General features: G+C 43.7%; 1 protein-coding gene across 7 annotated transcripts; it reads left to right on the forward strand.

Annotated features, from left to right (window-relative positions):
• The first annotated feature begins 660 nt into the window (after window positions 1-660).
• Window positions 661-11,258, forward strand: ciz1a (cdkn1a interacting zinc finger protein 1a). 7 transcript variants are annotated; one of them, XM_027025389.2, is made up of 16 exons: window positions 661-819; window positions 1,692-1,947; window positions 2,336-2,463; window positions 2,823-2,992; window positions 3,404-3,497; window positions 3,648-3,735; window positions 3,926-3,987; window positions 4,853-4,929; window positions 5,003-5,218; window positions 6,014-6,144; window positions 6,367-6,460; window positions 7,144-7,257; window positions 7,594-7,719; window positions 8,035-8,122; window positions 8,299-8,420; window positions 10,756-11,258. In XM_027025389.2, the coding sequence occupies exons 2-16, from the start codon at window positions 1,766-1,768 to the stop codon at window positions 11,251-11,253; spliced, it is 2,190 nt and encodes a 729-aa protein (XP_026881190.2). In that variant the 5' UTR covers window positions 661-819; window positions 1,692-1,765; the 3' UTR covers window positions 11,254-11,258. The 7 variants fall into 7 exon arrangements, with proteins under 7 accessions (XP_026881190.2, XP_026881232.2, XP_026881216.2 ...); XM_027025431.2 differs by having other exon boundaries at window positions 8,044-8,122; XM_027025415.2 differs by having other exon boundaries at window positions 5,006-5,218.
• The last annotated feature ends 1,375 nt before the right edge of the window (window positions 11,259-12,633 follow it).

Genomic DNA, 12,633 nt, shown 5'->3' on the forward strand with positions numbered 1-12,633 from the left:
TCCAAACACATGCAGTGTGGTGCGTAATGTTGTAACTGCGGTGTTTATCTAAGTTGTCTGTTATGTTCTGTCCCTACATGAATTCCTAACGGAATGGTAGCATTCAGTCGTGACTAATGAATAAACCCAACACATGCCTTCTGAAGGTTTCTCAGCAAAATATCATTTGTGCTCCTACTGGACAAATGACCTGTCCGTGGTGCTGAAAGTCTGGGCCCTCTTCTACTACTGCGTTATGATTGCAGTCTTACCTTGTAGGTTACTTCGACATTAAAATTCGTTCGGCTCTATATTTTTATTCAGATCAAAGATTTTAATCGCCAGCCCAGATGGCAAAAGCGCATCAACAACCAATCTACTTCACATTCGCTCATTTTTTTTACCAGTCTACTTTATACGTTAGTTAATACTTTTATACACCTTTTCATATGTGTACAGCTCAACCGCTACAGTGGCGTTAGTATGTGTAAAATTACACATATAAATCATATGGATATCATATAAAGATATGGATTATATTTTCCCCGAAACACGACACGAAACATTTCCATTCTGCAGTTCATCATCCAACAAGATAGAGGGCGACACAATTAGCCGATGCACTTGCCACCACATTCATAAAGACCATAGCTACTTAGCCCCAGGCAGTCTATTTAGCTTGTCTCCTATGGAAATACCGGTACGTTAGCATAGCATAGCAGATGCGTAGTCGTTTATGTAGACGGGGAAGAATAGCGGGGAAGTTTCAACAGGCAGTCGACTAACGTCTTTCAGTTCTGCCTTCTCTGAGCGCTTTCAACCAGTGCACAAATTTGGAAAGTAGGTTATAATATACGAAAAGCATTTTTTTTCAGAATTGTATGCTTAGCTGAGTTGCGCAGAGTCAATTCTAGGAAGAAATGAAGACGATTAGCAAGTGTTGTTATTAGCTGGTTAGCTGAGTAGCTAGGTAACAACATGTATCGGTTATCCTTTGAGTGGGATCTACAAAGACGGGCTAACCATTTGACAGCTCGCTGCTAGCTTTTCAACGAGAAAACGCTTGATGAAACGACAGTTTGTCAATTTTTAGCCCTAGTCGTGCATCGGGGACACGTTATGTTTTTTAACATTTAGTTATTAGTCGTCCTAACACTACTACACACACAGAAATTCCATAAGTTAACGTCACCTTTGCTAGCATAATTAGCTAAGTTAATATTCGCTTAGCTTCCCAGCTAGGTCAAGAAGCTAGCCAGCGAGGCAGATGGCTGTGGATTGGCTTGCCCTATCCAATTGTTTTACTTCTGTGTATTTTCTGATAACGCATTTCTGTTTTCTGTTATTGGTGTTTTTAGTGAAACCTTATTATATAGTATTTACATAAGGAAATAACTGACTAACACGGCAGTCTAGCTGGCTAGCTAAAATGTCCATATCAGCCAAGCTGTCACAATGACTGGTATTGCTAACTAGCTAGCTAGCTAACATGCTTATATAAGGAATTGTTCGGGGCCGTGTCCATCGTAAGGTTAGAATATCCTGTGTTGCTGATAACGAACATAACGAATCAAATGTACTCAGATGTTAACTCTGTGGCAGGCTTACCTGCCAGCTATGTTAGCTTGTTAGCTCGTTAGCTTGCTGGCTGAACCTGAGGTGTCGTCCTAACGCTACCTTACAATGCCGCTCTTCCGCTTGTACAAATGTAGGTATCCACGCTTAATTAACGTGGAATAGCCTGCCAAATTCACCACGATCTCACGGGCAATAACAACACGCCGGGATGTTCAATCCACACCACCACCATCAGCAACAACAACAACAACAACAGTTTCATCAACACCTCCGTCAGCTCCAACAACTATTGCAGCAGCAACAGCAGGCGCCACCTCCGCCTCCTCCACCTCCGCCGCCACCCCAACCTCCACCGACCCATCATATCCCGCATCACCATGGAGGCGGCCGGTAAGACGTTACGAGAGCTCGAGGAGTTGTTGGGCCCGGTTAGTGGGTCTGATTAAAAATTCTAATAGCTGTGTAGATACCTGTAGTGCAAATATGTTCTGCTTAAGGATTCGGTGTAAATATCCCTATGGAGAGCACATTAATTAAAAAAAAAAAAAAAAAAGGTTTTGTTTGTTTGCTTATTGTTTTTGTAGTGCTCAACCCTGATGTGACAGATTACTAAATCATAATGCAAAATTAGCGAAGTCGTATGCTTTGCATCACAATTACGTAGTTATAGTGCAGTTCCGACTGTATGAAGAAGACTGCTCGTCTCTTAGTGGATGCCAGGCTGTCAGTGTGTCTGATGCATGTCCCCTGTTCTCCATTCCCACTTGGCTGTGGCAAGCAGCCCCATGGCAGTGCCAGCACCTGCACCTCCTCCTGCTCGCATGGTCAACCTCTGCTCAGCCACTCAGACCATCATCGCCCCCAACCCTATGCTGCAAGGAGCCCTGCTCATGCAACAGATGCAAGGTAAACCAAGGCCAGTTCAGCCATGGCTTTCTTTATATAGCCCTGCCTGGGGGGATTCAGGATCAGATATGCCATGTGTCTGGTCAGTGAACTGAAGTGCAATGACAGTGAAGTGCAATGACAGTGAACTGCAGATCATTTTTTAAAATAAATAAATAAATTTTAATTTAATTCTTTATCCACCCAGAGGCGCAGATAAAGTTTTCTATCACCATTGATTGTAACTCTGGTAGCCTTCACCCTGGGTGCATCTGTGTGTGTGTGTTTGTGTTACAGAACTGATTTGCAAATGAAACATGAATGAACAGGGAGAATGCTATTTATTTGCATCTCTATTAAATGCCTTTGCTTTTCCCCAGCAGGAAACATGAGAAGTTTTGCCATTGGCGGGCAGCAGTTCCAGCAGTTTTTTGCTGCAGGGTCAAGGTCCTCCATCTTGGGCCCTGTTCCACTTGGGGTTGCCATTAAGACCCCACACATGGGGTTCCCTCCGCGACATTTCCACCCTCATGCTCGCTATTTCAACAATGTAAGACTGCAGCAATTCCTCTCTCAGTGCAGGCTGGCGGGTACACGGCAGGGAGAATATGTTGTTGCCATTATAGAATGCTGGTTATTTATTAACATTGATAATAGTACATTTATCATTGCACTTTGCTTGGTACAGAAAGGGGAGACTGTACCATTGGATTGTTCTAGGTCCTAATAATGGTCTATATTTGAGTGCACTGACAAGAAAAGAGGAATGTGCCATTAGGCTGTTCTCATCCATACTAGTTATACATTTCTAATAAGCACCTTCACTTTTGTTCAAACATGCATATGGACGCAATACTATACATTCTTATGTTGTTCATGAGCACTTCCTCAAGTACCACCATGTTGCCTGGCACTATAATTAATGCTGCCTGAAGTAACATGATTAGCTGTGTGCACACAGGACTTCCAGTCACGACAACCTGACAGGAAGCGGGAGAGTGAGCAGAGGCTTGCGGTCGGCCCAGACAGCCAGTTGGGGCCAAGCAGTAGCCGAGGTGCGTGTCCTGAGTCCCACCCCACCAAATCTCTTCACCTGCTACGCTATACATCCATTCCCACTTGAGTCCTGAGTGTACGTGGTGCTCTGCATGTGGGGATTGTATGTGAGCATTAAGGCCTGACAATAGTGTCTCTTTGGGCTGTAGATGAGGTGGCAGTGGCAGCTGATGTGAGTAGCCAGTCGTCTTCACAGCAGACGGACGAGCCAGCTGGGAAAAAACCGAGGACAGAGGGGTAAAGCTTAAGCTCATGTGGATGGATATAATACACTGCCCAAGGCTGCCATTGCAGCAAAACCCCCAAAATGCTTAGTATTATAATGTAGTATGTGCAATATAACATTAATGTCGTATTATTAGTGACTTCAGTAGTGCAGTGAATTATTTTGTGCAGTGTCATTGAGTTTTTCTCTTGTGCGACACAGGCCAGATGATTCACTGGAGGCCGAGGCTTCTCTGAGCACTGCTGGAGATGTAAACACTGCAGGTAACTGATTCAGTGATTCACACGCTCTGACTCGCACGCTTTACGGTGGCAGCACAGGAGAAGGCAGTTCATCTATCCAGTGTATGTGAAAATAAATACAAATATAAGGCCCAGTCCGATTTCTTATGTTTTTGAGCATCATCTTGCTCCTTGGAAATGAGTTACATGGAGTAGTGGTTGAAATCTTACAAAATGGGACAGCCCTGCAAGAACCCGATACATTATCAGTAGTTGTAGTCAATAGCTTTTACGTAAACAGACTCGACAAGTTTTTCCATACTTTTCCAGTATGCTGTCCTCAACTGTGCCAATCTCTCTTGCATGGGCCTTAGACATCCTTTTGCAACTGTCTGCAGTTATCATCCACAACTTCAATGTCTCATCAGTCGGTCACCAAACCAAAAAGAACACTGCTTCATTACCAAGATACTAGCAGTCTACACTGATATTAGAGGAGCAGTAATGTTCATCAACTTCGCTGCTGGACTTCATTTACATTTTAGGCATATGCCTTCAAAGGAGGATAATTACGACATGCAAAAGTGTCCAGATGCATGATTGTAACACAATTCGCAATATCAGTGTAATGTTAGCTAGCTACTGAGACATCAGAAGCCCCTACTAGGCTACTAGCAATGTGTTAAGATTGTTAGGCAGTCTAGGACCATAATACATTGGAACAACATTAAACTAAAGTAATGATAAATACTAGCAGTATTTATCAGCCTACCCCTAGACGTGAATGCACAAAACAGAGGGGTAGGGCTAAGTGCTAGGGACAAGGGGTGAAATGAGATTTGGCCTAAATCTATCCAAATATGATGGATTATGTCCTTGTGCTGTGTCCATGGCCTGCGGGTGTCAGACTGCATACTGGAGGAAGATGGGACCATAGCAGGTTCGGAGGCAGCTGAGGCAGGGGAGCAAAGCCGTGCGGCCGAGGTCAGTACCAGAAGATGGCTGGCCAAGTCTCCTCTCGTCTCCTCTCATCTCATCTAGTCTTCTCTCGCTGCAGCAGGTTGAAGGCCCCGAGCCTTCAACCAAAGACGAGGAGCAACAGAGCAGCTCAGCCCAGGTCGACCATGTCACCACGGAGACTGTGCCTGAGGGCAAGGAGGATGCAGTCACATCTGCTGGTACCAGGAGTGGTGAAGGGGCCAAAGATGAGGTTGGAGAAGCCTCAAACAAATTTTACTGCTACATCTGCAACATCACCTGCCATAACCAGCAAGTATGTTCTTCTGGCATTGACTGTAGGGTACCAGTAACACATGACACTTTACTTTACACCACCACTGTTGGTTCAAGTTTAAGTGTAGGTTGTATTGTCATTCCTTTGTATACCTAGTACACTTTGGAAGGGGATGTTTTCTTGTGGTCCATGGTGCAACACAACAGTAAAGCAGCAGATTACAGTGCGGAGGTAGCAGGAAATCTGTCAAATATAAAGCAGAGAAACACAGAACATTAAATACAAAGGACAGTGACAACATAATGTATGTTTAGTGTTTGGGTATGTTCGAGGAGGTATGTAAAGCATGAATAACTTTAGACTGGAGTGCAAGGAACATCCCCAGTATAGGGAGTACACCTTACAGTGTACACTGTTACTAAGTTTTAATGTATGCATTAATACTCTTCTGTTAGGAAAGTACATAGTATCAGTGTGCTGTTACACATTGTTGCTTACTATAATAAATTGTAATTAATGGTATAGTTAATATAGGGTTAGGGTAACACTGTAATGATAGTCACCCTTCTGGATAATCTGAATGTTGCTTCTCTATATTTTTAATTTTAAGTTAATTTCATTTTCCTTTAATGTGCTTTCATGACTTTGGTTGATATTCACATATTTTGTTTTGACTGATTTATATAATTTATCAAGGCTCAGCTTTTCTTTATCTGCCCAGAGGAATAAATATTCTCTCTCTCTGTGTGTGTGTGTGTGTGTGTGTGTGTGTGTGTGTGTGTGTGTGTGTGTGTGTGTGTGTGTGTGTGTGTGTGTGTGTGTGTGTGTGAGAAGAATTTTCAGAGCCATATGAATGGACTGGCCCACCAGCAGAGGATGATGGAGATCCAGCACATGAGTAATGCCTGTCTCGTCACACTACTGCCACGCGTACAAGAGTCCCTGCAGGGAGCGCGCAAGGATGGGTGAGACACACACACTAGGAGAAACAAATCCTTTAATAAATACTGTATTTCTTTCTTTTTTTTTTTCTTTTTTTTTAAGCTTTTGTCCTAGGTTGTCCTCTGCTGCTATTAAACTAAAAAGAAAGCCCAACAATGACCTCTGCCCCATGAAATAATGTTTTTGGAGAAAAATCCCTGCACTTGTGGAAGTGCTCTCATGCTGTCATGCATGTTAAACTGTAGGGAGAGAAGACCAGGACTGCAGAGGTGGTGTGCTACCTGCCAGACCCACTTCACAACTAACGTGATGGACCATCGCAAGACCAAGGAGCACAAGGTGCACTACAGCCCATTAGTGAAGTTTAGCCCTAGACTAAACCAAACATGCATTGCTAGCACAGTAACAGTCATCGTAGAGGAGTGCTCAGTGAACGGGTACAGAGAAGCAGCGAGACGTGAGTGACCATACAGGGTGTCTTTATTTTTCATTATTAAAGCAAATACAAAGCACAGCGGTGAGCTGGCAAAAAGTGGGGAAAAAAGGGCAAAGCGCTTACAGTCACTCTTGAGGCGCTGGGACACAGTGGAGCAGTGATAACAGTCGGGGTGTCAAGTGCAGCAGCGAGGAAACAATGCAGCGCTGGAGGAGTTTCTGTGGGCTTAAGTAGAGAGAGAAACAAAAGGCAAAAAATGGACAGGCGCATGTGATCAATAATCAGGAGCTCGGCAATAGGGAAGGTTTTTTTTTTGGGGGGGGCAGTGGGCATGTCCCTCAGGCTGGGTGCCGGGCTATAATGAAAGAAAAAGTATTGAGATGTCCCTTGGTCAAATCTTGACCTCAGAATAAAAATTATATTGAAGCAGTAATGAATTGTTCCTCTCTCCCTTTCTGTCTCCCTCCCTCTTTTTCTCTACCTGCCTCTTTATGCATCCCTCTTTCTTTCTCTCCCTCTTTCTATCTCTTTCTCCATTCCTCTCTCTCTCTCTCTCTCTCTCTCTCTCTCTCTCTCTCTGCTGCAGATCTGTAGCCGTTCTGCTAGCCCCTCCTGCACTGTCTGCAGGGTGCAGTTCAGAACATCTAAAGAGTTCATGGAACACATGCAGTGTGCTGAGCACAAGCAACTTGTGGAACAGGTACACTCAGTGACACACACACACACACACAAAGTAACCACATGTATACATGTACACACAGTTTTCTGCTTCTGCTTTCTTCTTTCCTTCGCTCGAACATGTTTATTTTATCATGCTATTTTTATTAGAGAAGTACACTTGCCTTCACAAGTTTGTGTGTGAGTGTGTATACTGAGTGTATCTGTTCCGAATGTTGCTTGTGCTCATCAGACTACATATGTTCTATGATCTTTCTAGATGTTCTGAGTTACAGAGCAGTTTTTTTGGTTGGTTGGTTGTTGTTTTATTTACCGACGTACACAAAATGATGTCTGTGTCTTGTTGTGGTGGGTACAGCTTTGGAAGGAGACTGGAAAGGAGAGCCTGGAGGACTTGAGTTCGGATCTGTATACCGTGGGAATGGATGGTGAGGGTATGAACAGCGAGGAGGAAGAAGACCAAGCTGATGAAGAGAATGGACAGGTAGGGAAGCTCCTCTCACTCTTCCCTCAATCATCCTCTCTTCTCCAGCTGTTAAAAAAAAAGTCATGCTGTTAAACCCATGACTGTGGTTCGAGGTTTGTGCTTGTTAGTGTGAGTGGTGGTGGTGATTAAGAGGCTCTGGATAATTATAGGTCATGTCTTCTGCATTTCTCTGCTCTTTACTGGTGATGAGGAGTGTGCAGATGTGTAGATTTCTTTTGTATTTGCGTCTTTATAGTTTGTTTACCACTTTCAAGATGTATGTGTGATGTAGATGAGCTGGATTATTAAATGAAACATTTAAATAACAAAAAGCCCCGGCAGGAGGGGCTACCCGTCCAGATGGAGGTCACACTGGAAGACATGACGGAGGATGAGGAGTTTGACCCCGACACCGTTTATGGTGAGATCATCATGTAACTCTGTCATGCCTTTCACAAACTGCTACCTGGGCCATCCAAGCAGCAGGACTACATGAAAGCCAGTTTGTATTTTGTCTGACTGAGGATTCTTTTGTGGCCAAGCACTTTCATTTACATGCAATACACTGACTATTGTTACTCTGAATTTTTCCCCAAGGTTCCAGCTTTGTAATTCCCGTGGCTGGGTTTCTGTGCCGGCTCTGTAACCAGTTCTATCACTTTGAGAAGTCAGCCCTACACACTCACTGCAAAACACTCCAACACTTTGAGAATCTGAAGGTAGGCTGAAAACTTCATCCAGGGCTTCATACACTCACTACCCAGTGGAGCAGAAACACTTGTCTCTGATCACTTTTTAAGATGCCTCCATGTTGCATTTTATAGGTGTACAATCACAGACTATAGCCATGTCCAATTTGGCAGCCACTCTCTAACCCTGTTTATCACTGATCAGGTTTTGACCACAGGAACCACTGCTGATCGGACGTTATTTGGGGGTGACGCATTCTCAACACAGCAGTGACGCTGGCATGGTAGAGAGTGTTGAGCTGGCATGGTAGTTTCAGACACAGCAGGGCTGCTGTTCATTTTACTGCTGGGTTGATGGGGGAGCGTATAGTCTAACTGAACCCCTTATATCTGTATTGGTTGTATTGGTTATATCTGTATTGGTTGCGAAGGAAAGGAGAAGCAGAAAACTGTGTGTACATGTGGTTACTTTTGTGTGTGCGTGTGCGCTGAGTGTACCTGTTCCACATGTTTCTTGTGCTCATCAAACTGCATATGTGCATTTAGTTAAATGCTTACACTTATTCCTGCATATTTTTGTGCATACAACAACAAAGACCAATGATATTCATTTACATTTACAATTGTGGCATTTAGCAAATGCTCTTATCCAGAGCAATTTACAAAAGTGCTTTGTCATTTACCCATAGAATGTATTCTAGCCAGTACAGTAGGTTAGCTTCCAAGAGACCAATGAACTAGAATACTGTAGAAATACAGGGATCACTGCTGATCCAGAAGTGCAAAACGCATAAACTCTATAACGGACAACAATAAGTGTAATAAACAATAATCTACAATAAGTACTAGAGTTTTAGTTAGTCAACATAGGCGCAGGATCAGTGGTCATCTAAATCAACGGATCTTCACACCGAGGATGCAAACCCCACGGCCCAAAAGTCCCCCAGTAGCTCCTCTTCGAGTGGCCCAGATGGCTGGGGTTCTAGACACAGATTAATACGTTCAATGTAGGTTCCCTACTGCTAGTGTGGTTATTGTCACTGATGTAATTGGCGCATCTGATACGGGGGGGGGTTTCGTGATGTTGACCGTCTTCGCAGAACAAAATGTCATACCATTTGAAAAAAAAAAATCATCTGAATCGATCAGGGGTTTGTCTCATACTGAGAGCAGATTGTTCCCTGAAAAAGTACGCAGATGATGGCTCAACAGCATTGAAATACAGATACTGTTAGCTCCTGCCATCTATAACATTAAAAAGGACATGTATCAATATTTGAAGTGACTTATGAGGTATAATAAATGTAGCAATTGGAAGTTATTAAGCAGCTTTTGAGGCATAGGGAAAAAAAAATGAAAACCCATCATTATCTGATGGAAAATGGAGGTAGGGAAAGGACAGAGTATTTCATGTTTGGGAAGTGACACTGTATTTCACCCAAAAAAGGCACTTGAAAAGGAACTATAGTGGAATGTTTCCTTAACTGCTGCAGGGGTGGGAACACTACGGGGCAAGCTCGTATTTGCAGTCCAACGGATGTTGAACTTGTGACTGTAACAGTTGAAGTGTCCAACAGTGGCCACTAACCCTCCTATAGATCTTCCTTGCTAGAGAGCATTTCCGATGCATCCCTTACAACCCTGATCTGGAGAATCAAGTGCAGTTTGAAGGCATTTATTATTTGGTTAATACATTTGGCTGGGACCACACTCTTGCAGGCACATGGATCTCAGGAGGTTTGGGATACAGTATAGGAGTCCTGTCAAAATCAGTCCATAAAGACCTTATTGTTAACCTGCTAAAAGTAAACAACATTGTTCTTTTTGTACCATAGGCAATAGAGTTGAAAATCTGCTAATGGATTTCATATTGCTAATGACCTTTTTGGGTATGTACAGTTGTAAGGCAGTTAGTCATACCACGCAAGCACAGATGGTTAAAACCAGAATGTTGAGACCAATGAACTAGAATACTGTAGAAATACAGGGATCACTGCTGATCCAGAAGTGCAAAACGCATAAACTCTATAACGGACAACAATAAGTGTAATAAACAATAACCTACAATAAGTACTAGAGTTTTAGTTAGTCAACATAGGCGCAGGATCAGTGGTCATCTAAATATTCCACAAATAGATGAGTCTTCAGTCTGCATTTGAAGACTTCAAGGGACTCTGCTGTCCAGACAGCCAGTGGAAGTTTGTTCCGCCATCTGGGAGCCAGGACAGAGAATTGTCTTGATGCTTGTTTACCATGAGACTTGAAGCATGGTGTTTCAAGCCGAGCCGTCCTTGAGGTTCGAAGTACTCGAGGTATAGATATTTGTGCTGCTATTGGTTCTGACAATTATTTTTATGTATTACAGAGATATAAAACCTTAAAGCTCCAGGAGGACTCATCTCTGCAGGCTTCAGAAGAGTTGGCTTGCGGAAGCTCAACGGATCTTCACACCGAGGATGCAAACCTCACGGCCCAAAAGTCCCCCAGTAGCTCCTCTTCGAGTGGCCCAGATGTCAATAACAGTGGACCAGCTCCAGTGAGCTCCTCCGAAAAAGCCACTGATCAGGGAAGCCTCATCACTACCACTGCCACAACCGCCACCTCCATCACCAGCAGCACCACCAGCAGTGACCTGCCTTCTGCCAGCCAGCAGCCAGCGTCTCCTGAGCCGCCCGGCAAGCCCACGGACAAGGAAGAGGTGATGGTCGCGGAGGAGCCACTGAACGAGGTGGATGACATCCCAGATGTTCCCAGTGTTCCCGACTTTACCGAGGTTCCCAGTGGCGTTGTAGAGGAGAAGACTGGCCGGGGCCGTGGGAGGACGCCGGGAAAGAAAAGGGGGAGAGGAGGAAGACGACGCTGAGGGAGTTGGAGAGACAGAGGGAAGGGGGGGGGGGGGGGGGGACTGAGCTGCTACCTAGTCTGAACGAGAAGGAACCTGAGTGATCTGTTAGCCATGCTCTGCAGTGTACCTTCTCAGCTGAGAGAGCTGAAAGCCCGGGCAGTACAGGTAGAGAGTCGGTCTTTCACTCTGCATTTTTGTAGATGTTTGCTCCAGATTTTTGAACCACATAACCCGCAGGTCATAGTAACAATTTTGTTTTTTTTTTTGTTTTTTCCCCTTTTACTTTCTTTTTTGTTGGTCTTCATTCAAAAAGGTGGGACAAAATGAAGACATCACGTGGTTTTGTAACAGTAAATTTCAAACTTTCAAAGGATGTTGCAGAAAGCTTTCTCCTCAGTGTAGGTTCTGCACAAGCTTGTAGTGACTTAGAATGTAGCAACATTTTAAACAGGAATTTTTAACAGGTGATTTTGTAAAAAGAGGAAAAAAAAGGAGATGTGAGAAATCAAGATACTCTTATTTTGAAATGTGAGGTCTTGGTTGCATTCAGTTCCTTCCCATGTGATTCAACCTATGTTGAGATGGTCTGTGCAACTGTTGAGCTTTGGAGAGAGTACTCAAACTTAAGGGAGGTGACCTACTTATTGCTTACCCCGTATTTCAAACCACTGACGACCTCTTATTTTTAGAACACAGGCTCCCACTGAAAGCCAGGATTTAGATTCATTCATGGTTTTCAGGCAATTGGTGATCACAACCTATATTGGGGGTGCTATTGGGGCCAGTTGAGCCCGGTTGGAGCCTCAACCAGAGCAGTTTGGCCTTGAGAAGAAGGGACAGGACCTTCACGGTAGTACTAGCAAGATCACACCAAGCCAGCACTCTTTAATGAGCTTTTTTTCTACGCATGCTGTTCCAATGACCAATATTTAGGGTACAGTCTAAAGATCTCGATACTTTTTAAATCCTTTTTGAGTGTTTCATAGCTTAACTGAATTCTAGACCATCGCTCTGGGCCCATGTTGTCCTGGTGGTGGTGTCATTGCTCGTCATTAGCCTACCTGATTTATAACCATTTTGTTTTTCCTGAACCATTTCTGTTACTACATCACATTGTAAAGATGGGTTTGACAGAAAACTCCTCTGACTGATTCCTTCATGCTAATTTAATTGTAGCTAAGAATCCTCTCAAACTGATTTGCTTAGTTTAGTTGTTAGCTATTGTCTGTGGTATGAAACCAGGAAGCACAGCACAAATGCAAGAGGTCGAGTGGATGTCCTCCACAAAGTGTCATGCATTAATTTTGGCATGAGGAAATGTGCAGAAGATAAAACCTCGTCAAACCCTTGGTTGACTTGCACCTCCTGGATATTAGAGTATAATGAAAATGTGAAGTG

This window comes from Electrophorus electricus, chromosome 6 (genome assembly GCF_013358815.1).
Source record: "Electrophorus electricus isolate fEleEle1 chromosome 6, fEleEle1.pri, whole genome shotgun sequence".
NCBI classification, from domain to species: domain Eukaryota; kingdom Metazoa; phylum Chordata; class Actinopteri; order Gymnotiformes; family Gymnotidae; genus Electrophorus; species Electrophorus electricus.

Coding starts and splice junctions, on each gene's coding strand:
- ciz1a (XM_027025389.2), top strand. CDS start 1,766: ATGTTCAATCCACACCACCACCATCAGCAACAACAACAACAACAACAG. Junction 1,948..2,335: donor CATCACCATGGAGGCGGCCG/GTAAGACGTTAC, acceptor GGCTGTGGCAAG/CAGCCCCATGGCAGTGCCAG. Junction 4,930..5,002: donor AGCAAAGCCGTGCGGCCGAG/GTCAGTACCAGA, acceptor CTCTCGCTGCAG/CAGGTTGAAGGCCCCGAGCC.